At 42.9% G+C, this 25,108-nt stretch overlaps 1 protein-coding gene across 1 annotated transcript in view; it reads left to right on the top strand.

Moving 5' to 3' along the window:
* The window catches only part of herc1 (HECT and RLD domain containing E3 ubiquitin protein ligase family member 1), a 93,062-nt gene that overhangs the window by 15,728 nt on the left and 52,226 nt on the right, over positions 1-25,108 (top strand). The window contains exons 11-29 of the mRNA XM_079997737.1: positions 2,915-3,049; positions 8,220-8,385; positions 8,729-8,854; positions 8,945-9,166; positions 11,662-11,814; positions 12,142-12,274; positions 12,439-12,630; positions 13,662-13,886; positions 14,487-14,660; positions 14,806-14,920; positions 15,379-15,499; positions 16,675-16,846; positions 17,870-18,179; positions 20,505-20,625; positions 20,877-20,928; positions 23,625-23,896; positions 24,017-24,232; positions 24,489-24,609; positions 24,761-24,998. Of these exons, the coding sequence (XP_079853863.1) occupies positions 2,915-3,049; positions 8,220-8,385; positions 8,729-8,854; positions 8,945-9,166; positions 11,662-11,814; positions 12,142-12,274; positions 12,439-12,630; positions 13,662-13,886; positions 14,487-14,660; positions 14,806-14,920; positions 15,379-15,499; positions 16,675-16,846; positions 17,870-18,179; positions 20,505-20,625; positions 20,877-20,928; positions 23,625-23,896; positions 24,017-24,232; positions 24,489-24,609; positions 24,761-24,998 (3,264 nt within the window). The remainder of the gene's footprint in view (positions 1-2,914; positions 3,050-8,219; positions 8,386-8,728; positions 8,855-8,944; positions 9,167-11,661; positions 11,815-12,141; positions 12,275-12,438; positions 12,631-13,661; positions 13,887-14,486; positions 14,661-14,805; positions 14,921-15,378; positions 15,500-16,674; positions 16,847-17,869; positions 18,180-20,504; positions 20,626-20,876; positions 20,929-23,624; positions 23,897-24,016; positions 24,233-24,488; positions 24,610-24,760; positions 24,999-25,108) is intronic.

The raw sequence follows: 25,108 nt of genomic DNA, 5'->3' as shown, positions 1-25,108 counted from the left end.
TTTATTATGTTTTATTATGTTTTTATACAATATTTGTTATTTATAAATACGTTTTTATTATTTAAAAACACGTAAAAAAAATAAATTGGGGTGGTTTTTTGGGGGCTGGAACGGATTAATGGCATTTCAATTAATTTCTATGGGGAAAATTGATTTGCTATACGAGCAGATTGAATTACGAGCTCTGTCACGGAACGAATTAAACTCGTAAGTCAAAGTACCACTGTATATTCTAACTGCGTTTTTTGTGGATCTGGTGTTTTTTTTCAGGAGGAATATTCAAATGTGAATTTTGGCCAATGTTGACAGCCCTATTGGTTCCATTGAACTACCCCAGTGGTTGAGGTGTCCAGTTGGAAAATAACCCCCTAGGATGGCCATGTCCCTTTTTATTACAAACTTCTCTTCAGACACTCACTTTCACTCGCACCAGGCGCTTGCCTTGCTTCCCTCTCCTCTCGTCTCCTCGCCTCCAGACTCCCTCTCTGCTGGGAAGACACCTTGGCCAATTGCCCACTATCCTCCCCTCCAATCAGATGAACTTATAAAATTTATAACAACCCACAAATAAAACTTGAACCCCCCACAGTCATACACAAACAGCGTTACACTATTAAGTTATTTACAGTTATTTCTGGCAGACGTTATTTCTACGATACAATTTTTTTTATGCCTTTTACCGTTTTTATTTTTTAAATATTTGCCACATATTTTTATTTCTTAAATATAAAGATTCCGAAACTGCACCATTACGGTGGCCCCGAAACCGTGATACATAAAAATATAAATTACGGATGCAACGGTACAGTGGGCACGGTTTGGCCACTGTGCTGTTGCATCCCTAATTTCTATCTAATATATTCTTTGTGGAGAAATTAATCTAAGGTTAATCTATAGTTCAATTTCATCTTGACATTTAAACCTTAGATTATATGTGTATGTGTATATGTGTTATATGTGTATATGTGTACTCCCTACACAAAATAACAGGAACACAGAAATATATCAGGGCTACCCTGCCTTTAAAACAGCAGTAATATAAATCATGTACAGAAGATCCTGAATCGTGAGTAGTGGGATATGACACCATTCTTGAAGAAGAAAAGTCTCCAGTTCTTTATTTGTTTAGCATTTGTTATGGATGCATTATCATCCTTTAATATGGGAACATCATGAAGGAACACTATTTGCACCTTAGGGTGCACCTGGTTTTGTATACTACCCTCATGGTTGTTGACATTTATATGATAATGCCGTAAATACTGCACCCAATGACACCCCTTGGATGGCTGCCCATACCTTTACGGATCCCCCAGTTTCCAAATGGGAGCCCAGCCATAAATTCTGCCATTGTGAAGCTCGCAACGTGTATTCTTTGTTGAGCCCGCTCCACAGAGCTTTTCATCCCGTGCTGTTGTCAGTTTGGAGGCTGTACTTTTGAGGCAGTTATCCACCGTCCTGTAAACTGTCCGTCCCTGTCTGTGACCTTCGATCTCTTAGCTGATGCTGTCTGTCCATATATGAGGATGGGGAGAGAGATTTTTAAAACTCATTGCCATTGACTCAATCTATGCTTGAGCCATTGACACACTCAATCATAGATTTTGTGACCGTTGCGGCTGTAATTCAGGTGATGAATATTTGGCTTCTGTGACACTGCTTCTTCTTGTCTGAAAATTGTTAATTGTTTTTGAGTTGACACATACAAATCGATTGGGCTGAACGATTAATCAAATTCAAACCAAAATCACAATGTAATGGAATTGAAATCGCAAAAGCTGCGATTATAATTTATTTATTCATTTATTTAATTTATCCATTTATTTATTTATTTATTTTAATGTTATACAAATAGGGCTGTCAACATTGGCCAAAAATCACCTCAGAACATTCCCTCTGAAAAAACACATCAGTGTGAATATTTTTGAATATCTATTACAATTTGAAAAAGTTTTTGACCAACTTTCGGGCTGTGTCCGCCTCCTCCTCCCCCTCCCCCTCCCTCTCTCCCTCCCCCTCCTCCTCCTCCAAGGGAGCAGGGGCGGGGGGGATTCGGTCCTTTTATCCTTTTATACACTTTTTGGTCCCGCCGCATTTAGTTTTTGTTGTTAAATTTTAGAAAGCGGCCCCAAAAAATGGAAAAGGGAACACCCCTCTCCTAATTAAGTAGTTGTTTTAACCGAACCTCCACGCTGCCTCCCAGTGAGACCCGGTGCTCCGTCCCAGGCCGCGGTGTGCTGTGCGAGGCGTGTGCTGCTGGCAGAGCCCGAACACCTGTGGAGTCTGGACGGAGACTCTTCCAGAACACTGCGTCTGTTTTGTTTTGTTTTGAACCTTTTTTTTTTTTATTTAATGAGCATAAAGCTGTCCCTGCACATGTTTGCGTGCAACATTTTTATTAAAATTAATAATATATTTTGTTAATTTTCCGATTGGAAATTTATCAGTCAATACTCAGCCGTGATTGAAGGTTTTCCTTTTGACAATTCAATAGTTAAATAAAGGTAAAATATATAAAATATATGTTATTCATATCAATTCATGCCTCAATTCATCTCATTTCATCATAACATGTAGGCCTGGCCTACAGGAAAGAGCAGCTTATAGCTTGTCTGTATCAAATGTGGTGTTGGTCATACTATAGAATGATGTATTGCTTGTGTTCAGTGAATAATACAGAAGATAAGGAACTAAAAAGCATTGCATACTAAATCGCAACATTGGTCTAAAAAAATTGCAATGCGATTATTTTCCCAAATTGTTCAGCCCTACTAATTGGTGTTCAACTTGACACATGGTGCCTTCATTTGTAATTGTGATTTAGTGACTTTATTATACTCATCTGTTGTTTTTGTTATGTAATCCACCATGGATACAGACAGAAAAATCACATTTGTTCACTGTGGTTTCACAGACAAGTGGTCGCCTGGCACCGACCCTACTGCGTGGACCTGGAGGAAAGCACTTTCTCTCACCTGCGCTCCTTCCTGGAGCATTACTGCGACGGCATCAACAGTGACGTGCCCCCTCTTCCCTTTCCTTCCTCCAGGTATGTCAAAGCTACCTGCAACCCTGCAAAACAGAATGACATGCTAAAACAGAATTCTAGCTTCCGTTTTTAGCTTGGTGTATTGTTAAGCTTGCTGTTTACTCACATGGAACCTGTTTGTTGGAATGTTGTGCTGTCTGATGTGTATGTATAACCTTAATTACCCTTATTCAAAGTACAAATTCAGTTCATTCAGTTAGGATTCAACGGTTCCCTCTGAGTTAGAGGGATTATACCATTTTAGCCTGCACCAAATATAGTCAATAATGTTTTACAGTTTTGAACTATACCAATCAGCCACAACATCACAACCACTGACAGGTGAAGTGAATTGCTCATCTCGTTCCAATGGCACCTGTCAAGGGGTGGGATATATTCGGCAGCAAGTGGTCACTTCTTGTAGTTGATGTGTTGGTAGCAGGAAAAATGGTCAAGTGTAAGGATCTGAGCGACTTTGACAAGGACCAAATTGTGATGGCTAGAAGACTGGGTCAGAACATCTCCAAAACGACAGGTCTTTTGGGGTGTTCCTGGTATGCAGTGGTTAGTACCTACTAAAAGTGGTCCAAGGAAGGACAACCGGTGAAGCGGCGACAGGTTCATGGGCGTGGGGAGCGAAGTCCAGCCCGTCTGGTCCGATCTCACAGAAAAGCTAATCCAGCACAAATTGCTGAAAGAGTTAATGCTGCTATGATAGAAAGGTGTCAGAACACACAGTGCATCACAGCTTGCTGTGTATGGGGCTACGTAGCCACAGACTGGTCAGAGTGCCCATGCTGACCCCTGTCCACCGCCCAAAGCGCCTACAATGGGTACGTGAGTGCCAGAGCTGGACCATGGAGCAATGAAAAAAGACAACTTGGTCTGACGAATCACATTTTGTTCTACATCATGTGAATGGCCGGGGTTAGGGTCCGATCCGGTCGAGCATCTGTGGGGGGTGCTGGAACAACAAGGCCCATCCATCGCAACTTACAGGACTTAAAGGATCTGCTGCTAACGTCTTGGTGCCAGATACCACAGGACATTTTCAGAGGTCTTTTGGAGTCCATGCCTTTATAGTTCAGAGCTGTTTAAGCAGCACAAGGTGGACCTACACAATATTAATGGTTATTAGTGGTGATTTTAATGTTGTAGCTGATCGGTGTATTTGAACTATGTGGTCTTCAAACAATGTCCACGAGGGCTGTCAAACGATGCTTCGATATTAGAATGCTATTCGAGCAGCCCCTTTTGTGTTGATATGAAACAAAGCAGCTCACATGTATTGTATCCAACGGGTCCTTCATGGTTTCTCTCCGTCTTTGTTGTTGTTAAAACCAGCCAGCATCTTCTTTGTTGTGATTGGTCAGATGATTTTAACAAAAGCGGTGACATCATATTGAGCCGTCTTCGGCCAGATAAAGTAATGGCAATGACAATTTGACATTTGACATGAGGTCATACAACTTAATGTCTTAATGGTGACCAAAATCACCCTCATTGTTTCATTAGGGGTTAAAAATAACCTTTGTAAATTATATTAGATCTATATTATAGCTCAATTACTCTATTATGAATAATGGAGTCATTAACAGTAATTCAATAATAGCTATGGCAAAATTGCTAGCCAATAGCCAATGGCCAGTCGAAACACTGTATTTTCCTCACACAGTAAAGCCATATAAAACAAAACTTAGATAGAATAGGAGTAGATAGCCTGGTGTAGGTTTTACTTCATTTCAAACTCTGGTTCTTACTAAGCTTATTAAGCCGTCTCCAGACAGCTCCACTGAATAAAGCTGAAAACCCCTTCAAACCAACCAAGTCTCAACTTGGCCTTGACAGGCTGTGTTTGGCTCACTCGGGCACCCGTCATAAGTATATATACTGGGTCACCGCCTGTCACCCTTCCACTTTGCTTATTCAGCTCTCTGCTGTTGTAAACAAGCCCTCTAGATAAAGAAAATAAGACAAATTCATTATGTTGGCTGTGGACCATGAAGGCAGGTGCGGGCTGCTACCCACACATGACCCGCATGGATACCCGCTGTACGTCCGCTGTCTCGCCCATGCATGTGTGGAATTGGCACTCTTGGTTCCGTTCTTCTGTCTCGACTGCTCGGGTCTGCCGCTCACAGTCATCTGCCATCAGGCCAACATCTTTGGTTCCCTCCCTAGCCGCCCTCGTACTGCTGAAAGGCCTATGAGCGTCTTGGGGGAGGACGAAGACGAGAAATCGGCTTCCCCCTCCTCTCTGGAGGCTCCCCCACCTCTCTGGATCCCCCGCAGCATCCGTGCCAGGTGGATGAGGAGTTGGCTGCACACCAGCAGTGGTGAACATCCGTGCAGTCCAGTGGGGCTCTGAGGTGAAGAAGGGGGGGGGGGGGGGGGCCAGGTGAGAATGCACAACATGCGACTCACAGACCGTCCCCGGGGCCTTTCCCCAGGAGCTACTGCTCCTCCTGGAGCGGGCTGTGGCAAATTTGGGGATCCGGCTCACTGATCCCCTGTCAAACCCCGAACCCGCTGCTCTCTCCATGCTGGCCGGGACATATTTTACGGAGGCTGAAATTGGCCTCCCTGCCCGCGTCTCCTGCCCGTGCTGGAGGATTTTACTAAGGAGGTCAGGTCATCGTGGGGCACTCCGCACAAGACCTGCTCCCCCATCCAGGCGTTTAACTAGTGGTTAACCCAGAGTGGGGGTACCTGGCAATGCCCCCCCGCGGGAATCGGTAACTGCCCACCTGTGCCCATCCCTCACCGCGGGAAAGCCTCAACTACCGTCTAAGGCGGGTAGGCTGATGAGGAATCTGGCGGAGAAACCCTACAAGGCCGCGGGGCAGGCTGGGGCCCTGCTTAATAATGTCTGCCTGGTACAAGCCTACCAGGCCACGCTCCTACGGGAGCTGAAAGGGAAGGCCACCACTGAGACACATGTGGAACTGCACAAGGCCACCCACTTCGGCCTTACGATGGCCAAGAGTGTTGCGCAAGATGCGGGCTGTATGATTGGTTTTTGGTGGTGATGCACCACCACCTGTGGCTTACCCTGTTACAGATCTCTGAGAAGGAGAAAACACGCTCCTGAATGCTCCGGTGAAGGTGTCGGCCCTCAGCGGGGAGGGGCAGGAAGGCCTGGAGGACCTAAGCCTCGTACTACTGGACCATCTGCTCCACCTGTTGTTTTAGCACGAAAAATACATTCTACTGTACCAATTCCCGTGCCAGCAAAAACTGTGTGGTTAATGTACACAAAATACACACACAGTCTTTATTTCCTCTCCTTCCCTCCAGTGTGTTTTCCCAATGTGTTTATCGGGGGCCCCCGTCCACTTAGAAACATGAGCATCCGGGCCCGAAACGAAATATACGAGCCCAAAGCCTCAGGAGAGGCAGGGACATGTCATCAAACATATGAACACAGGTTTGAGACTCCCTGCCCTGAAAATGTGGCTGAAGTCTCAATTTGTGGGCGAATCGCCCCTGGTGCCATTGCCACCAGTAACCAGAGCATGCCTCTCCGCTTTTGTAAGCATATGGAGAGGCACATGCACCACAGTTTGCACTTCGATCACTAAGGATGTGCTGGAGTGCGGCTTTTTCAGCAGATATTTCCTCATAGAAAATAAAAAGAGACAGCTCTTCTTCTTTTTCTGGATTTCTGGATCTGAGATGGTGACAGGATGATCCGACTCAATGAAAAGAGCCAACTCTTATGGCTCCCAAGCATTTCTTTTATCTATGAAATTGTATGAAATATTTTGTTTATATTTATTCCACCACAAAAAAACTAACATTATTTATATGATTTAATGTGACTGGACTCAAAGTTACTTATTAAGAAACGAGTATTTTCTTTACAAATCAGGACTTGATAGGGTTAGGGTTAGTGCTGAAAAAAATTCATATGTTTAAGTAGAATCGAATCATGTATTGAGAGATACAGACTTCTCTACAACAGCAACTGTAACTTGCTTAATTCTGAAGCGATTTTCATGAAATTTAGTTTGTTATAAACATGAAAAATTTAAGATGATACTGGTTACCGTTACTGGAATTAAATTCAGTTACTGGGGGCGGATCTAATCATATTTTTTAATTCACTACCATGTTTAAAGGAAGAAGGTATCATGAGAAAAAAAAATCATATTGTATTTTCATTAAACAACTGAGTATTGAATATTTTATACATTTTAAGACTTTATTTAAACATTGGACTTCTTGAATGCTGTTTTCATTTAAGCACATGGGCAAAAGTTCCTCGCTTTAAGTGTTTTACAGAATAAATGGAAAGCAAAGTTATATCCCCCCCCACCCTTTTTTTTTATTTTTTTTTTTTTTTTTTTTTGCTGTTCCCGAAAAATGGTCCGATCCATGACTCGAAACCATGATATGATCTGAACCGTGAATTTTGTGATCCGTTGCACCCCTGGACTGCTGTCATTACTTCTACAATAGCATTATTGTTTATGATATTATTCTTTTCAGTTTCGTTTGCCCGTATATGATATTACATTCATTATATTTATATATTATATTGCAATATTATATATGTCTTCATATCTTATTTTAATCACAGGGAATTGTCATGATCATTTATTGTAGATTGGATTTATTGGCCATTTGTCATATTTCGCTAATCTCCTCTACATTTAAAGACACCTGAACACCTTGTCTGCCCACTTGGTAGGAAAGCTGTTAAAAATCGCTAAAATCAGTTTGTCCTCCATATTGCACGGATACTTCCAGTTTGCTTCACCTCTTGTTTCTATTGGTCCAGCGGGGATTCCGACTTTCCGACTACGTCAAAGTTCAACCAACTTGAACTTTTGCGCTGTGCGGAGTTCCTCACACTGCTGTGCCTACGCTTTGCTCAGCGCAGATCTTGCACTGTACAACCAATGCACACTAGTGGAATTTACAGCGCACTGTGTTCTTTGTGAAGGGCCCTTTATGGTGTAAGTGCACTCTGAATGCCCTGGTCAAAAAAAACATTGCAATTCTTTTCTTTTATATTGATCAGCCATAATATGCAGCATCATTATACTTAATATTTCAAGGTCCACTAGATGTGCAATTGTGTGAAATGGATGAAACATGCATTGTTATAAAATGTGTCACACTACAACAGTAGTTGAGTGGCAGTGTTGGTGATTTTTCTGTCTGACCCATTTTGTTTGATTGGCAGGGAGCACCACAGCTTCCTCAAGCTCTGCCTGCGGCTTTTGTCCAATCACCTCGCTCTCGCGCTGGCTGGAGGCGTGGCCACCAGCATCCTGGGTCGACAGGCCAGGCCCCTGCGCAACCTGCTGTTCAGATTGATGGACTCCTCTGTGCCCGACGAGATTCAAGAGGTCAGCCAGATTGACTCAACAAGACAATAGAATAGACAATAGAAAGCTGTGAGAACTAGAAGGTGAAACTGGTCAAATATGCAAAAATGTATAATCCATGTAACCTTTTAATAGTAGATCTGAAAAAGAAATACAAAAGATACTCTCATAAATAAGGCCGGTGTGTTGCCTTACAGGAGCACAGTATGACAGGCGGTGTCTATCTCATCTGAGTGGTATCCAATTATTCTCTTTCTTTCTGTCTGCTAACTTTAAATCTGCACAGTTCTTTTTCGATACTGCCTGGAGTTTGAAAATTATCTCTTAAACCGCTGCAAATGTGTTTGTTCTGCGGTGATCCAAGGCGGTGATCGACACGTTGTCTGTGGGAGCCACGATGCTGCTGCCTCCACTAAGGGAGAGGATGGAGCTGCTTCATGCCCTGCTGCCGCAGGGCCCCGACAGATGGGAGAGTCTTTCCAAAGGACAGGTCAGTTTTATTCTTCAACATTCCTATTGTTGTAAAAAGTACATTTCCTTTTAATGTGAACTATGTACACGTGTGTCTGCCTTGGTGCAGAGGATGCAGCTGGACATCATCCTGACCAGTCTGCAGGACCACACCCACGTGGCCTCTCTGCTGGGCTACAGCACTCCCGCTGACTGTCCGGAGGTGCTCTCCTCGGGCCTGGGCTTCGGCTCTCCCCAGGACCCCTCATACAGCACCACAGCAGGCCACCCCGACACTCACCTGGCCGAGATCCTGATGAAGACCCTGCTCAGGAACCTGGGCTTCTACACTGTAAGGAAACGCTCTGAGCTGTCGTGTTCGTAAATGTCACATACCAAAGGTTTACTTCATGTAAACATTGATCCACAAGAGACGTTCTGTACAAGGCTTGTTTGGAGTGAGCTGCGTGTTGAAATTCATTCTTTATAATATCCACCAAGTTGCATTGATATCTACTATTGCATATTTTGTGGCATTTAGCCATAAAAAATGTTTAGGTTTCCCTGCCTTTCTATCAACCCAGCATTGAAATGATGAATTAATCATGATCATATCAATGAATTATGTTAAGTCATTCAGCGAGTTCTCCATGCAAGTTGCACTCACAGACAGAAGTTGTGGCAGTGGGCAGAGATTCAAAGATAAGGTCCGCAGGCAGGATTTGACTCGTACAGGGGGGCCCTGGGAAGATTTGGGGAAAACTAAAAAACAATTTGAATAAAAGAAAATACTTTCATTAAAATATTCACATTCAGTTATCGTCAGTTACATGTGCCATTACTATAGATACAACTGAATATATTATTAGTGAATCTAGTCCAGGGGTGCCCACTCTTTTTCGGCTTGCGAGCTTCTTTTAAAATGACCAGGTCAAAATGATCTAGCTTCATTAAAAAATGCTAAATATATTTATTTATATGTATATACTGAGTATACTTCATATATACAATATATGTTGGCGTACCTTGCATCCCTGCATGAACCCTTACGGCACAATAGCATTAAATACATTTATGGTCACTACGTTACTCTGATGACTTGCACTGAATGGAGCTGGCCAGGGTTGCATAGTCCGGACAGAAGCTGCTGATAGCCAGCCTCAAGCAGGCTTCCAAATGATCATCCGTCATGGTGGAACGCTATTTCGACTCTATAATCTTCATGTGGGAAAAGGCTGACTCACATAAATAAGTAGAGCCGAATAATGCAGTCAAAGAAGTAGCACATTTCCTCATGTTTGGGTAATTTTCCTCTGTGAGTAAGTTCCAAAACGGTCCATGAGCTGATTGTCAGCCTGTAGTGTCAACATCTCATCCTCCACTGCAGACCAGTTCAGGTGAAACAGTGTTGCACTTTTTGATACGAGTGAATCAACCTCAATATCTTCCCTAAATGGGAAGCACAGAAATGTAGCGATTGGCTTGAGTATTTTTATTTATTTAGAAGTCCCTAAGCCAAGCAGTTGCCTCCTGGTCTGCTGTATGGAGGGTGACTAATCCTCCTTTCAGTTTTTGAAGAGGGCAAACTTCTATGATGTGTTCCATGGTTTGCTCCTCTCCACAAGCACACAGTGGAGTGGGGCTACTGCCCCATTTGTGAAGGCTGGCCAAGCAGGGGCCATGTCCAGTCCTGAAGCGATTGAGCGTAGACCATTGTCTCCTTGGGAGGTTGGTGCCAGGGACCTGTTGATTGGGGTCTGACACCAGATGTTTGTTTGGGACCTCCTTGGACTCCCATTCTGCTTTCCAAGCCTTGATCCGCCCAGATAGATGTTTAGTTCTCTGGCAGCTTTTGCGTTGTGGAGGTGGAATACACTGGAAACAGTTTTTGCTGGACTTGGTTTTAGGCGCCAGGTTCTGCAGAACTGGTCCAGTTTGGCAAGGTCATCAGTGAGCACCAGTCCAGTTCATCAAAGTCTGGTGCTTGAATTGCCAGACCAATGTCATCTGCATAGATGAATTTGTGAGATTGGCTTGAGTAAAGCACCTTGAAACCATTTGTCAAAGTCTGACAGACAGATTTCAATCTGCTCTGTGTAGCGCGCACTGTCGGGGCGCTCCTCGCACCCCTCCCCTCCCTGCCTTCCCTTGGGTCTCCAGCTTTGATGCAAGGTTTTCAAAGTTCCCCAAATCATGGCGCTGCAGCTTTGAGGACAGAAGTTGCACTACTGTACTGAACTGATCATGGTGACCACGGTTTTGTCTTTTCCTTGTAGATTTATTTATTTATTTTTTAAATTTTATTTTATTTTTTTTGAATGGCGTGCGATCTACCCGCACTACCTTCGCAATCTACCGGTCGATCGCGATCGACGTATTGGGCATTCCTGATCTAGTCGATCTTCCCAAAATGAAACAAAATCCTGGAAAAAAAAAAAAAAAAAAACACTACACCGTAGCTATAGCAGGGACGTGAGAGCAGGTTGAAGAAATAGCAATTCAATATGTCTCATTCCAAATTGATTAACCTGAAAGAGCATTTAAGTTGCAGGACCACCTGCTGTTCTGCCTCAAGAGAGGCAGAGCAGCAGCTTTACAGAAAACAATGTGGGGAATGTGCATGTAGGCTTCTACTAGAAAAAAATAGCAAAGAACTTGAAATGGAATAGAAATGGAAATTTGTGTTTGTCTTCACAATAATACAATAGACAACACAGTGAACAATATCATGTGCAGTTGAGCAGTGAGTTAAATACACCAAATATAATTAGCAAATACCAGAACCATATGTACCCTCACGACTACTTGTGCTAATTTCTGGTGTGTCGTGTGGTTTGTCGTGCTCAGGATCAGGCGTTTGGCGAGCTGGAAAAGAACAGCGATAAGCTGCAGCAGGGCACTTCCTCATCTGACAGCAGCCAGCCAGCGCACCTCCATCAGCTCCTCTGCTCCCTGCAGAAACAGCTGCTGGCATACTGCCACATCAACTCAGTCACCGAGGTATGGACGCCGCACAAGCAGTGCCTTCCCACACGACCTATACCTGCTATTAGATGGCGGCCAGGTGCTTCATCTTGTACTTGCTCTGTGCGAGGTCATACGAGGTACTCACTGAGCAGTTTATTAAGAAAACTACACTATCAGTTTTTTTCTTTTAACCGAGCCCTTATAGATGGGCAGTTATGGATAAACCAAGATTTGCCAAATATATATTTGAGATGATGGGAAGGTAGTCTAAACCATCAAGTTCTCTGTTTATCATAACCTTTTACTAAGTACTAAGTGAAGTCCTAAAGGTTGGAGATGTGTGTGTCTGTGTGTGTCCAGAACTCAAGCAGCGTGGCTCTGCTCCACAAACACCTGCAGCTCCTGCTGCCGCATGCCACTGACATCTTCTCCCGCTCAGCCGCTCTGATCAAAGAAAGCTCCTGGAACGGCAGCATACAGGAGAAGCTCCAAGGTGAGTAGTCAGGGATCAGGCCTGAGTCAGCAATGGACCTTTGCATTTAATTTGGAGTAACAAATGGGCTTTGTGATGCTAAAATAATCAATCTTTGTTGGATTTAAAAGCACATCATGGCACCTACACTGATAAGCTTTAACCACCGTTCCTGTCATGTCCAGATGTGATCTACGTGTCGGCGGCAGGCAGCATGCTGTGCCAGATCGTCAACTCGCTGCTGCTGCTGCCAGTATCAGTGGCCAGGCCTCTGCTCAGCTACCTGCTGGACCTGCTGCCTCCTCTGGACCGCCTCAACAGGCTGCTCCCTGCAGCCTCTCCTCTGGAGGACCAGGAGCTGCAGTGGCCCCTTCACGGTGGGCATCAGACTACATGGAAAGACGGAGTGAAAATCAGCGTTGATCATTGAAGCTGGTTATTGCCACAATAACTGTATAAAAATACTTTCATTATACTTTTAAGTACATTAATTTATCGTGGCGGTTAAGTGTTTTCAATTTGATCACTTTTTAAAATGTTTGTGCAAAATATGGCCCCTCCCCTCCATGCACTCTCTAAATCACAATACCCATACGGTTGAGTAGTGACTACGGCGCCGGTTCCTATACGATCGGTATGTACCGGACCGGACCGCAACTCAGATTTCGATGCTTCATTTCAGTGCCGTGCCCCAGCTGCCGATTGAAATATCCGCCCTCCGGTGTTTGCCGAAACTGCCACACATGCCTTTGCTAACATTATCGTTTGAAGCGCGCAGCTTGAAATCGTCTGTATGACACACCAGTGCTTTCCTCTCCCATGCCAAACAGCAGCAGCCATCATCAATGTCACATTATAGTCACTTAGCCAGTCAGATAAAAGAGGCAGGTTGTAAAAGTATTTTACCACTACTGATAACGTCCGCTTTATACAAACTGTTAGTTACTTGTTAACATGTAACTTGAAAACTATGAAAAGTGATTAAGGAAAAATGGGGTTAGCTCATAAAAAATCTCTAAAATAGCCCCCTATATATATATATATATATATATAAATAAATAACTACTTTTTTTTTTAAACACAATTAAGAATAGTAAAAAGATATACCCGGATCTATTCATCTGTCTTTCAGATCATGTATAAAAGCGCTCAAAAATAATATGATATCGTTGATCAAAAACACAAGTACGTTCATGCGTAATAGAGACATTGGAGCGGGAGCGATCAGGGGCGATCATATGTCCCGTTCCTCTAAATAAAGCAAATCAAAAAATTGTGTTTTTATTTTAGATGCATTTTTTTTGACACAATTTCCTTATTGAACGAAACAAAAAAAAGTACCACCACCACTACCACCCATATTTTTGAACCCTTTCAGTCCGCCAAACGTTTGCGTCTGCTTCTCCAGGCACTCCAGACTTTGCCGAGCCCATCTCAGGGGCCTCCCTGGCCCCGGTGGCCCTGTCCTGGGTGTGGCTGGTGGACCTGGAGAGGACGGCCGCTCTGCTGGTCGGCCGATGTCTGGGGGGCATGCTGCAGGGATCCTCCACCTCACTGGAGGAGCAGGACACAGCTTACTGGCTCAAAACCCCACTGTTCAGCAACGGCTTAGAGATGAACATCCCGCAGCTGGGTATGGAAACCAGCCATTTAAACAAATTGTATTCAAAGCAAAATAAATGTTTTTTCACTGAGTCAGGATTGTGTTTGAACATATACGTAGGCTCTTGTTTCATTGATTTATATAATTTTTCTAAATTAATATTTATCCATTTCTTCCTTTTTAACCTTCATTACAGTGTTTCATTGTTAATTTTGTTTGCTTTAACCAGTGTTTTTTGTTGAATGAGTATTTGTGTCATTTGACCCTCACTCAGATCAAAAGCTACTTGAAATTTGGGTCCAAAACAATAGCTGATGTTTTGAATATAGGCCTGGATGAGTACTGGTATCTAATATTGGTGCTATACCAGGCTCAAATAGTTTATTGTATCTGCAAATATCCGAAATCTAACAATCTGAAAGAAAAAGTGACTTATTTTTATTCTGACAGGCAGCATGTTAAATGTACCAAACAGAGAAAATGGATTATTTGTGAAAGGTTATGATCCAATGACCCTAAACTATCAGTCTATACGTTTCAGAAAAGGTAGTGAATCAGAGGATGCAGCAATACTCGTAAGTTTATAATTGTTATCTGGAGGTAAATGTGGTGTTGTCGTCTGATTTCTAGAAGCCTGCATCACCTCACTGCTGGAGGCAGCGCTGTCCGGTAACGAGGAGCAGAAACCGCTTGACTGCACTCTGCGTGCCGACCTGAGCGTCCTGGTGGACCTGGCTCTGGGCTCCACCAAAGAGCCCAGCAACAGCCTCTGGATCAACATGCAGGACTACGCCATCAGCAAAGGTCTGTTTAGGAGCTGGGCTGATCTAAGGTTTTTTTTTCTAGAACTGTTCTTTTGTTTTACCTGAAACAAAACTGAAATTACGATGTGATTTCTACCCATTGAATCAAGTACAATATGGTGAATTCATTCTACGTTTTGTTACAGATTGGGACAATGCATCTCTCAGTAATGAGTCCCTGTTGGATACCGTGTCCAGGTTTGTGTTGGCAGCCTTACTGAAACACACTGCTCTGCTGGAACAAGCCTGTGGGGAGGGGAGGTAATTGCCCGCGCACGAACACACGCACAATCACACACACACGAACACGCGCGCACACACACACACACACACACACACACACACACACACACACACACACACACACACACACACACACACACACACACACACACACACACACACACACACACGCACACACAAATATGAATGGCATGGTATTGTGTAACAACTCACTCCTCTTTTGTTCGCAGAGGAGCGTGTTTTCAATAAAAACTGATATAAAATAAAATATACTTATATAGACAAACATACATTTATTTTAATTCGATGTTAATTTGGTGATTTTGTGATATTTTTTGGTGGGACTGTTTCAATATCAATGATTACAACTCGTAGTCTTTTAGTCGATTAGTCACGATTAATCACAGCAAATTATGTGATTAATTAGTTTAAAAAATATATTTATTTTATTTGTATATTCGCTTGTCCCCAATAAGGTACCAGCCCTGTAAATCCCTTGCAGAGGTGTATCGCAACGTGTACAAGGTACGAAACCGCCTCCTGGCATGCAAGAACATGGACTTCATCCAGACCAGATCCTCCTCACGCGACAGACGGGTGAGTAGAACGTCAATCACTGTCACACACATACAAGTGGTCGACCGATATGGGTTTTTTAATGGCCGATGCTGATATTTAGAGAGCACGGCGACCGCTGATATATAATTCCTGTATCATGTTTTTTTTTTTTTTTCTTTGCATCTGATAAAATACAGCAGTTTAATAATAACAATTACAAATGAGACACAAAATTGCTGAACTTAAATGAACATTTGTTTAACACTTATATGTCCACAGGTGATCCCAAAAAAAATAATTCTGAATGAAAAATAAATAATAATAAACTATAAAAACATTTTTTTTAAATAAACAGCGTCATATTAAAGTCTGGTCGGAAAAATTGAGAAAGTCTCCCCGTTACAGAAGTGCAGGTAAAGTATTTACACTAAAACATCCAGTTTTTACTAAATTAAGTCTAATAGCAACGGACAGTCCTTCTTGGCGCGGCTCGGAACAGACAGAGTTTTTTTATAACGTGACAGGACAGTACCTTCATTGAGTTATGTTTAAAATGTTATTTTCATACAAGTAGGAAACACACGAAAATAAATAGATCTCAAATAAAAACACAGGAAAACAGGCATGGGAACACACGCACGGTGCAGCGCTGTCTGGAGGAGAAAAAAATTCATTTCAATTCTCTGAGTGAGGTTTACGTTTTGTTTTCAAATGTGAAGTATTTCCAAACAGCACTCCTGCTGTTTTCTTTGTCAACCAAAATCAGTCGCGGAGGCTCCGCACCTGCAATCTTTAATGAGCTTACACCATAACAAACCAGCGCGAGTGAGATGAGTGACGAGAAGAAGACAGCACTGTGAGAGAAGGCGGGGCTATGTGGCCGCTGCAGCGGTGTGTGTGTCAATTCGCTGTCTAAAAGAAGAGTGAGAGAAAGCGCAGCTAATATATCGATAGTGTGGAAAATGAGTATTGAAACCGTTTCAAATATTCAGAATTGATACGTAAAGAAAAAATCAATATTTTTGACAGTATTCTGCAGACATTTTTTGTTATCGGCCTTGTGAGCGCAGGCATCGACTGATGCTGAGTATCTCAAAATGCGAATATCGGCCCAGTTAATCGACCGACAGATTAATCGATCGGCCACAAACAGATACACATTCAGACACTTCCAAGGGGGGAGATTTTTCAATTGACAACGTCCTCCCCGCTAGATTTCGGACAACCAGGACTCTCTGGAAGTGGACCCTCAGGAGCACTCGTTCACACGCACCATCGATGAGGAGGCTGAGCTGGAGGAGAGGGCCGACCGTGAGCGAGACGAGAGCCACCAGGAACAGAACGACGAAGATGACGAGCGTGACCACGAAGTGATGACGGCCGGTAGTAAGTCCCGCCCCTCCCCCCTCTCTTGGCGTGAACGACATTCGGAACACCAGCTCAACATGGAGTCATAGCAAACGAGATTTATTCCAATTATTCTGGGCCTGCTCTCACTGCTATGTCATCATCCTTCGTAAATTTAACCGTGACATCAATCGGACAGTGGAACTCAACCCTGGGTTTAGAGAGATGTTGTTTCCAATGGGGTGTTGTTTTGTGCTTGGGGTCTTGTTGTTCTTGAAGCATAATCTACTGAATGTCGGTCGCAATTAGACCCAAATACACTATACACAAATACATAAATACAGTTTTATATACTGTTCTTATTAGATGATTTATAAATAATGGTCATTCACATTGTCTAAAACAGTGGTGCTCAATGTAGGGTTCCAGGGCGTCTGCTTCAAAGTTATTAATGGCTAAACTTTAATTTAATTCATTATTTAATTCACTTTTGCATCATTAGAAAATGTACAATAATGATTGTTTTAATCATAGTTTCCCTGTTATCTCTAACTATACTACAGTAATGGAAATTTGGACTAAATCATACCAGCAACAAAAAATCTTCTCAGATTGGGGTTCCAGGAACAAAATTGTATGAAATGCGGTCTGTGTCCTAATGCGTATAGATTTAGGGTCCTAGAAGGGAAGGAAGTTGAGAATCACTACTCAAAATGTCAGCAGAAAGATGTTTGAAGTGTTTAAAGTTTGACGTGTCTTTAAACTGGATACAGTGTTGTTTCTTTTCTACATAGACATTGGCTTGATGAGCGTGTTTGAAGGCACAAACAAAGTACTGTAGGAACAACTCTGCTCTAAGAAGCTGTTCGTGCATTTGACAGGAATTCATTACTTTAGGTTAACTTTGCACCCTAATTAACATGGCTGCAGCTTGACCCCCCCTAACCTTTTGCGGTGCCTGTGTGTGTGTGTGTTTGTGTTTTTTGTTGTGTGTCTGTCTGTGTGTCTGTGTGTGTGTGTGTTTGCTGCACGACACAGAAATATTTCAATGTTTCCTCTCAGCGCGGGAGGCGGCTCGCAGCCGGGAACGGGAGCGAGCCAGCAGCAGCACGGGCCTGGGCCCTGGCTCCAGGACTGGGGGCGTCGGGGAGGAGGATGCCGCCACCTCTCAGGGGGAACGAAGGGGCAGCACGGGGCTCCCCGAGGGACAGGACCTGTACACAGCCGCCTGCAACTCTGTGATCCACCGCTGTGCCCTGCTGCTGCTGGGGGTCAGCCCAGTGCTGGGCGAGCAGAGCAAGCAGAACCAGGAGGAGGGCCAGGCCCAACCCGCCAGCGGGGGCCCGCAGGAGGGCCTGGGCTTCATGACCAGGTCAGAAGACAACCTTCTACACAGCCTTTAAAATTTATAGATAGGGCTGGACCAGAGACATTGGAGTTATTACTGATGACTTTAAGTGTCATCCTGAAACCAAGATAATTGTCTTACTGTGATGCACAGTTTTTTTCGGAATTAGTTACATTAAGATAAGACCAGATTTCAAATCTTAAGGTCCAAATAAATTATTCCGTTGTTTTCACTTTCAATATTTATCAGAATGCTCAGTCATCATGACTACATATTTCAGAAAGGTGTAGAATTTTTTTTTCTGCATAGAATTGGATTAAACCCCAGCCGCTGAGGGGACCACTCAGTTTGTCAGCACGTAGTTCGAGTGACACTGTCAGCTACGGTTCCAAAGCGTAGGCTCCTATGGGGGATAGAAAGGGCAGAGACCATCGTGTCGTATGACTCTGCCCTGGCGTTGCCATGCAAACTGGATCTGCTACACCTCGTCACCACCATGAGCAGTAAGAGATGTGAAGCTTTTAGGAAAAAAAAAAAGTTTCTGTTTCAGCTATCGTACTGTGTCCTGGGTGTTGCCATGGTTATCCAGGATGCCGTGGGGCATTCGTTTTAAGCACTACTTTTTCATTTTGAAGGACTTCACGAAAAATACATATTATACATTTTCAATGTAAATATTTATAGAGTGTAATGAAATGTGGCAAATGCAGTCTCCCCATTACAGAAGTGCAGGATTTATTATTAACAAGTGAAGTATTTACACAATCACATCTAGTTTTTACTGAAGTCCCATACCAACAGAAAGCAACGGGGAGAAGTGCGTGATGCAGCACGGGACAGTGGGGACACACAGGTTTTTTTGGAATGGGACAGTCCCTTAACTCAGTTGTGTCGTAAACGTTACGAAAATAAATAGGTCTATAGATGAGATCGAGATGTGTCTTTAACAGTGAGGGGTGCAATGCGGTTCTGAAACCCCAGTAGGCCAAAAAATGTCCCATTGCACTTGGGAAGGTCCGATGACATCATTCTGCATAATAATTAGCCGTGTGCTTCTATATTATGTGTAAAAAGTTAACAAATCAGGTTAACTATATTTTAATCAAAAATTCCAAATTATAACTATAATAAAATAAAAGTACTCTGAGGCAAATATATCTTTGAAAAGGCGCAAGACCGAAATTTTCCGGTATGTAGCCGCATGTGTGAATAGTGAAAATCACTAGCAGTGCTGGAAAGATTATCCCGGTAATTTACTGGAAACTTTATGTGGAAGGGACTTTTAAATACCCTGGTTGGAGGACCAAGGAGATTGGCTTGTGGTGTATGGGTGCAGGAGGTCCATGATATAATGAGGAGCCTGGCCATGTAGGGCTCTATACATGAGCACCAAGATTTTAAAATTAATTCTAAAATTAGCAGGAAGCCAGTGCAGAGAGGTTAAAATAGGTGTAATGTGCGACCATCTGTAATAGCATCCCCATTACAGCCCTTGACACAGCAGACACAAGTTTGCCTACGATTCCTAAGTGAAAGAAACATCATCATGTCCATCGTGGGCATTAAAACTTGTTAAAAAATCACACCAAGATTACATCGACTAGACCGCAAAGACAAGGATAAGGCACCTTTCTGCCTGATCACTGAGTCAAGGTCATCGTGAGCAATAATCTGTTAGTTTTATCTGCATTTAACTGCAGGAAGTTAAATGCTGGTACTGGTAAACGCCAATAATCTGGTCGCTATTATTGCAGAAAGATGAAATAAACATACATGTATTATTTTTTGGAATTCAGATTTTGACCAAAATAACTGTGTCCATGTGTCCATGTCCATGTGTATATAATTTATTTGACAAAAATGCATATTGATTTCCCTTGCACATTAAGTATTAAAGTGAGGTTGGAAATATCGGCATTTAAAAAACAACTGCAGGCCGCAGGCGAGAGTGGAAACTCGATCTTTATCTGTCTCCTCTATCAGGAGTGTACTGCTGCTGGAGTGTTTGACCCACTTTTCACTGCTTCAAAAAACTATCTTGGCAGTGACCTATATTTTCAACCCTCAACTTTCAAGGCTTTAAACTTGTTCTTTCTCAGTTTAATTTGTGGTGTGCTTTTGCTTTCGCAAGTTTTATATTCAAGCGTCTTTGAATGAGGTAGTTCATGAGTTTGAATATGATACAGTCTGGCTCGGTTTTTGTTAGGAGACACATAATTGGCTCCGTGACCAACGCAAATATAAATGTCTTTACCTCCATAGCACTGAAACTGTACGATCACACACCGTGTCTTGCTGCATGTCAACATTGATGCAATGGGAATTGTTTTGGGTGTCTGCTGGATTTAGGAGTGAGAGTCTGAGTGCAGAGAGCCGCTCGGTGCAGAGCAGTCCCAGCTACAGGCTGATGAAGTCGAGGAGCGAGTCTGACCTCTCCCAGCCAGAGTCTGATGAAGAGTGTTATGCTCTGGTGAGCCATATTCACACACATGCACACGCACTAACAGACAGACACACACGCTGTTTTGTTGTAGAACTTCAATGCTAGCCAACAAGTAATAACTTACTCTTACTTCTTTCATGCTTATCACATACAGTGCAATTGAATTTGCTCATAGCAAATACACTGTAGGTATTTTGTGTTTATTTTATCAAATGCCTGGGTAGTGACTTGTGTAATGGGATTTAATGCTCTCTGTTTGTCTCTGTTTTCTCTCTCAGAGTGGAAGGCGAAATGTTGACATGGATTTGGCTTTCTCTCATAAAAAGAGAGGTATGGTACAGCAACAGATGCTTTATTAATTACCATCTTATTATTATTATTGCAAATTATGGTGATATAGGTTTAAAAAAAAAAAAAAAAAAAAAAAAAAATCTTCTGTCATGTGTACTCTGTTTCTCTGTCCTGTGATCTCTGCGTGAGATAGTTTATTTACTGCTTTTGGGGCAGTTGAGCCCTAAACGCAAGAGGAGCTCCAAGCAAGTAAACGATGGCATGTCTCCTCTTTTTGTTTCTGCCAGCCCATACCTCCATCACAGTGATTCCCCATCCATCCCTCACACTGGCCTATTAGCTCCTCATTCGACTTTCAACTCTCGTATTCCAATGTCACGGACATGTGTTATTTGTGCAAATACCGAAGCAGAAAAAGAAATCTAACCAGTGATATTCTTGCATTAATTTCCACAAGTGCAGTGTCGTTGCACAATTGTGAATACCCGATTTGATACTTTACAATCCTTTTATTGGAAAAACCTTTTCGGAACATTATACTAGAATGTATTGTAATGTATTTAACAGTCAACAATATTGTGCTTGCATTAATATCTCTTTATTGTCATTGTACAAGTAGGATATAATGAAAATTGTCCTCTGCATTCATTGGGAAATTTAAATTTCAACTGTTCTGCTCAGAAAAAAATCACCATTAACATAATAATAATAATAATAATAATAACAACATTATTATTACATTATATTATTATCAGCAGAAAAAAACCAAACTGGTTGTTGGTAAGTAGGTAACATTTATTACTTTACTGGGTATTTTATTACATTGACAGCATTATTACATTATAAGATTAATCTTTTAATGCATATGCAAATTATAATGTTATTGGTTTATTACATTCACAGGAAGTTGTTGCGTTGGCAGTTGTAACAAACCTTTATTCAAATCAGATCAGACAGTGCTGGCATTCATACAAATTCGCTCAGAAAAACACTACATATTCAATGTACATCCATTAGTCTGCAGATATTTCTCTAAAGTGTAGCTTAGGTTATATTTTTATATTTTATATATTTTTAGCCTCCTACAAGCTATGTTTAACTACATATCAATTCCAGCCATCTAAAACCAACATAAAAGCAATGCATGTTTCAAGATAGGAACACTATGACCATACATTATAATGCTAGTTGTTAATATAATGTTAACATGAATTCAAACTCTCTCTCACTTGCTTAAACCCCAAATAAACCAGGAGGTCAGTCTTACAAGGTTTAATGTTGGCAGACTGGTGTTTCAGCATCTGTAGCCATGTTTCCACCGCAGGGACGTCCCCCAGCAACCAGGAACCTTTGGAGGAACTCAGTGCGTTTCCACCACAGGGACCAGGTTCTACAGTAAATAAAGTCCCCGAGACCAAAAAGTCCCTGCTCAGGTGGTAGTACTTCTCAAAAGTCCAGGAACTTTGGGGGTGGGGATTGCAGCGCTGAACATTTCTGATTGGGTCGATTACTAGCAGCATTTTATTTCAGCCACCATTTTTTAAAAACATTTGGTTTGTACAAAAAATTTAAAACGACCCATTTTCCGTATTTTGATGATAAAAAATGGAAAAACAACCGAGTGAATATATATCTATGAACGCACTAATTGCGGTGTGGTGCATATTGTGTTGCAAGTAAGATTACATCCACCTGCTGCACACATTAGACCCAGGTTCGATGGTGAACTCATGTTTTTCAATGTCTTTCATAACTTGATAATGAAATCTTGATTGCGAGAGAGGTTTTTTTTGACAGAAAATACAAGGACAGAAGAATAAAATGGATAAAGAAAGACAACCCAAGTGATATTTCACTATCAACTAACCTACTGGACTGGAGTGGGGCAGTTTGTTGTATACTTTAGTGTCGTGCAAAAATGACGTGTAAAAACAGCCGTCCCTTTTTCCCTTTTTCCACAGCGGTGGAAACTCAGACAACGGGCTGAAGGAACCTTTTAGTCCCTTAAAAAAAGTTCATGGGACTAAAAGTTCCAGGCACTTTTGGGTGGAAACGTGGCTTATGATCATGAAGTACTTCCATGCAGACCTCTTGCTGCTTTTATTTGTCACGGGTGTACTGGACGGAGCCGTTGCTGCAGTCTGCACTGCAGCATATCTTAGTTGTGTGTTAGTTTAACATCTTTTGGATGTTTTTTGTCTTTGGATGTCATTGATTGTGCAGCTTTAATGGACATCACCGCTTGTGGTCAGTCAGACAGCAGTGTGGTACCAACTTATACTGCAGAAAAGCTAGTACAGTGAAGTCTTCCCAATTTTGGCATTGACTTGTTAGCAAAGTATCTGTTTTACTGACGTTCCCATTTTGTTTTTGTCCCACTAAGTGACTTGCATGGAGTGACAATTGCAATGTCTCATGAATTTGTCCATGACCTCACAGGGGGTAACCGCTGAATGCCAGCCCTGCTCCTCATTTCATTTCTCCACAACTGCATTTCTACCATGGTCCAGTGTGATATATTAATGCTCACTGGAAGGTAATTGCTTATTGACTGCTGAAGACTTGTGGCAGCATGAAGTTTCAGCAAAAAGACTTGATAAACTCAGACAACAATAATGCATCGCATTACCTGCCCTCTGAAATAAAATCTCCATCCAACCATCCACCCACCCACCCATCCATCTGTCCATCATCCTGTATCTGAAAAGCCTCTCTCCTTCTCCTCTCCTGGTCAGGACTGCTTTACAGCTCTCCGGACTCTCTGGCAGAGTCCTGGTTCCGGGCCAAGCTGAGCCGCCAGCGGAGCTACAGCTCGGCACAGTCCTACGAGGAGTCAGACCTGGACCTCAGCCGCTCGTTGGGCGTGCACGCCCTCATCGACAACATGGCCAGCTTTATCAGCGGTGATGTAGGCCTCGTGCCGGCCTTCAGGGAGCCCGAGGAGAGCATGTCAACCAGCCCCCAGGCCACCGTGCTGGCCATGGAGCAGCAGCAGAGCAGGGCTGAGGTATTTAAATTACTTTATTTCTGAAATTTGTGAAAAAAAAAAAAAACATTAATTGCAACATGATGTGGTGTGATATGATGTGACCTGCATATGTCTGTGGGTTCTTGTATTTGGTTGTAGCTGCGGTTGGAAGCACTCCACCAAATTGTGGTGCTGATCTCTGGAATGGAGGAGAAGGGCAACCAGCCTGGGGCTGCCAGTCGGACCAGCACCACCTTCCAGTCCTCCTCCCTACTCACATCCGTCAGGCTGCAGTTCCTGGCCGGCTGCTTTGGCTTGGCCACGGTGGGCACTGGAGGGCTGAAAGGAGAGAGTGTTCAGCTTCACCACTACCAGGTAAGAAGCCAATGCTGACATAAGCCTGTTTCCATGACAACAAACAACATAAGCTGAATTTATTGATCAACCTTAGAGGGAGGATTTGCTCAATGATTACGGGCGGTGTTGTTATTGGTTGGTTGGTAAATCTGACATCCAATGCTAGGCCCTCCGTGGTACATGACTGCCAATCTCTGCTCAGAAGTCAAACTGGCCCTTTCAACAGATTTTGTGATTCACTTAGTTTTAATGTGTATCCCGGCCAAATTTACAGGACGGTGTGAAGGCAGCAAAGAGAAGCCTTCAGATGGACATCCAGACTGCGGTTCATAAGATCTATCAGCAGCTGTCCGTCACATTGGAGAGAGCGCTGCAGGCCAACAAGCACCACATCGGTAAAGCTACAGCTGTTGCAATTACTATGTGATCGCAATTTTTTTACTTCATTGCTATCATTTGTCAATTGTCATTGTTTATCAGTTATTTTTCCTTTAATTTGTTTTTTCCTCATCCTGCTTCCCTCCTTCATTGCCCTCCTCACACTAGAAGCGCAGCAGCGCCTCCTGCTGGTGACGGTCTTTGCTCTGAGCATGCGCTACCAGCCTGTGGACGTCTCCCTGGCCATCTCCAGCGGCCTACTCAACGTGCTGTCTCAGCTCTGCGGCACGGAGACCATGCTGGGACAGTCCCTCCAGCTGTTGCACAAGCCTGGGGTGTCCCAGCTCAGCACCGCCCTCAAGGTGGCCTCCACCCGCCTGTTGCAGATCCTGGCCATCAGCACGGGGTGAGAGAAGGAGAAAGGAAGATTTTGAGAAAGTGTACCAGGATTATAAAAATTACACTCCTACAATGTAGTTGTTATTAAATATGTACTTATATTCATTTATTTTTTTG

Source organism: Zeus faber (assembly GCF_960531495.2).
Source record: "Zeus faber genome assembly, chromosome: 3".
NCBI lineage: Eukaryota > Metazoa > Chordata > Actinopteri > Zeiformes > Zeidae > Zeus > Zeus faber.
The sequence above is the reverse complement of the archived record's forward strand: the minus strand, read 5'-3'. Positions and strand labels throughout refer to the sequence as shown.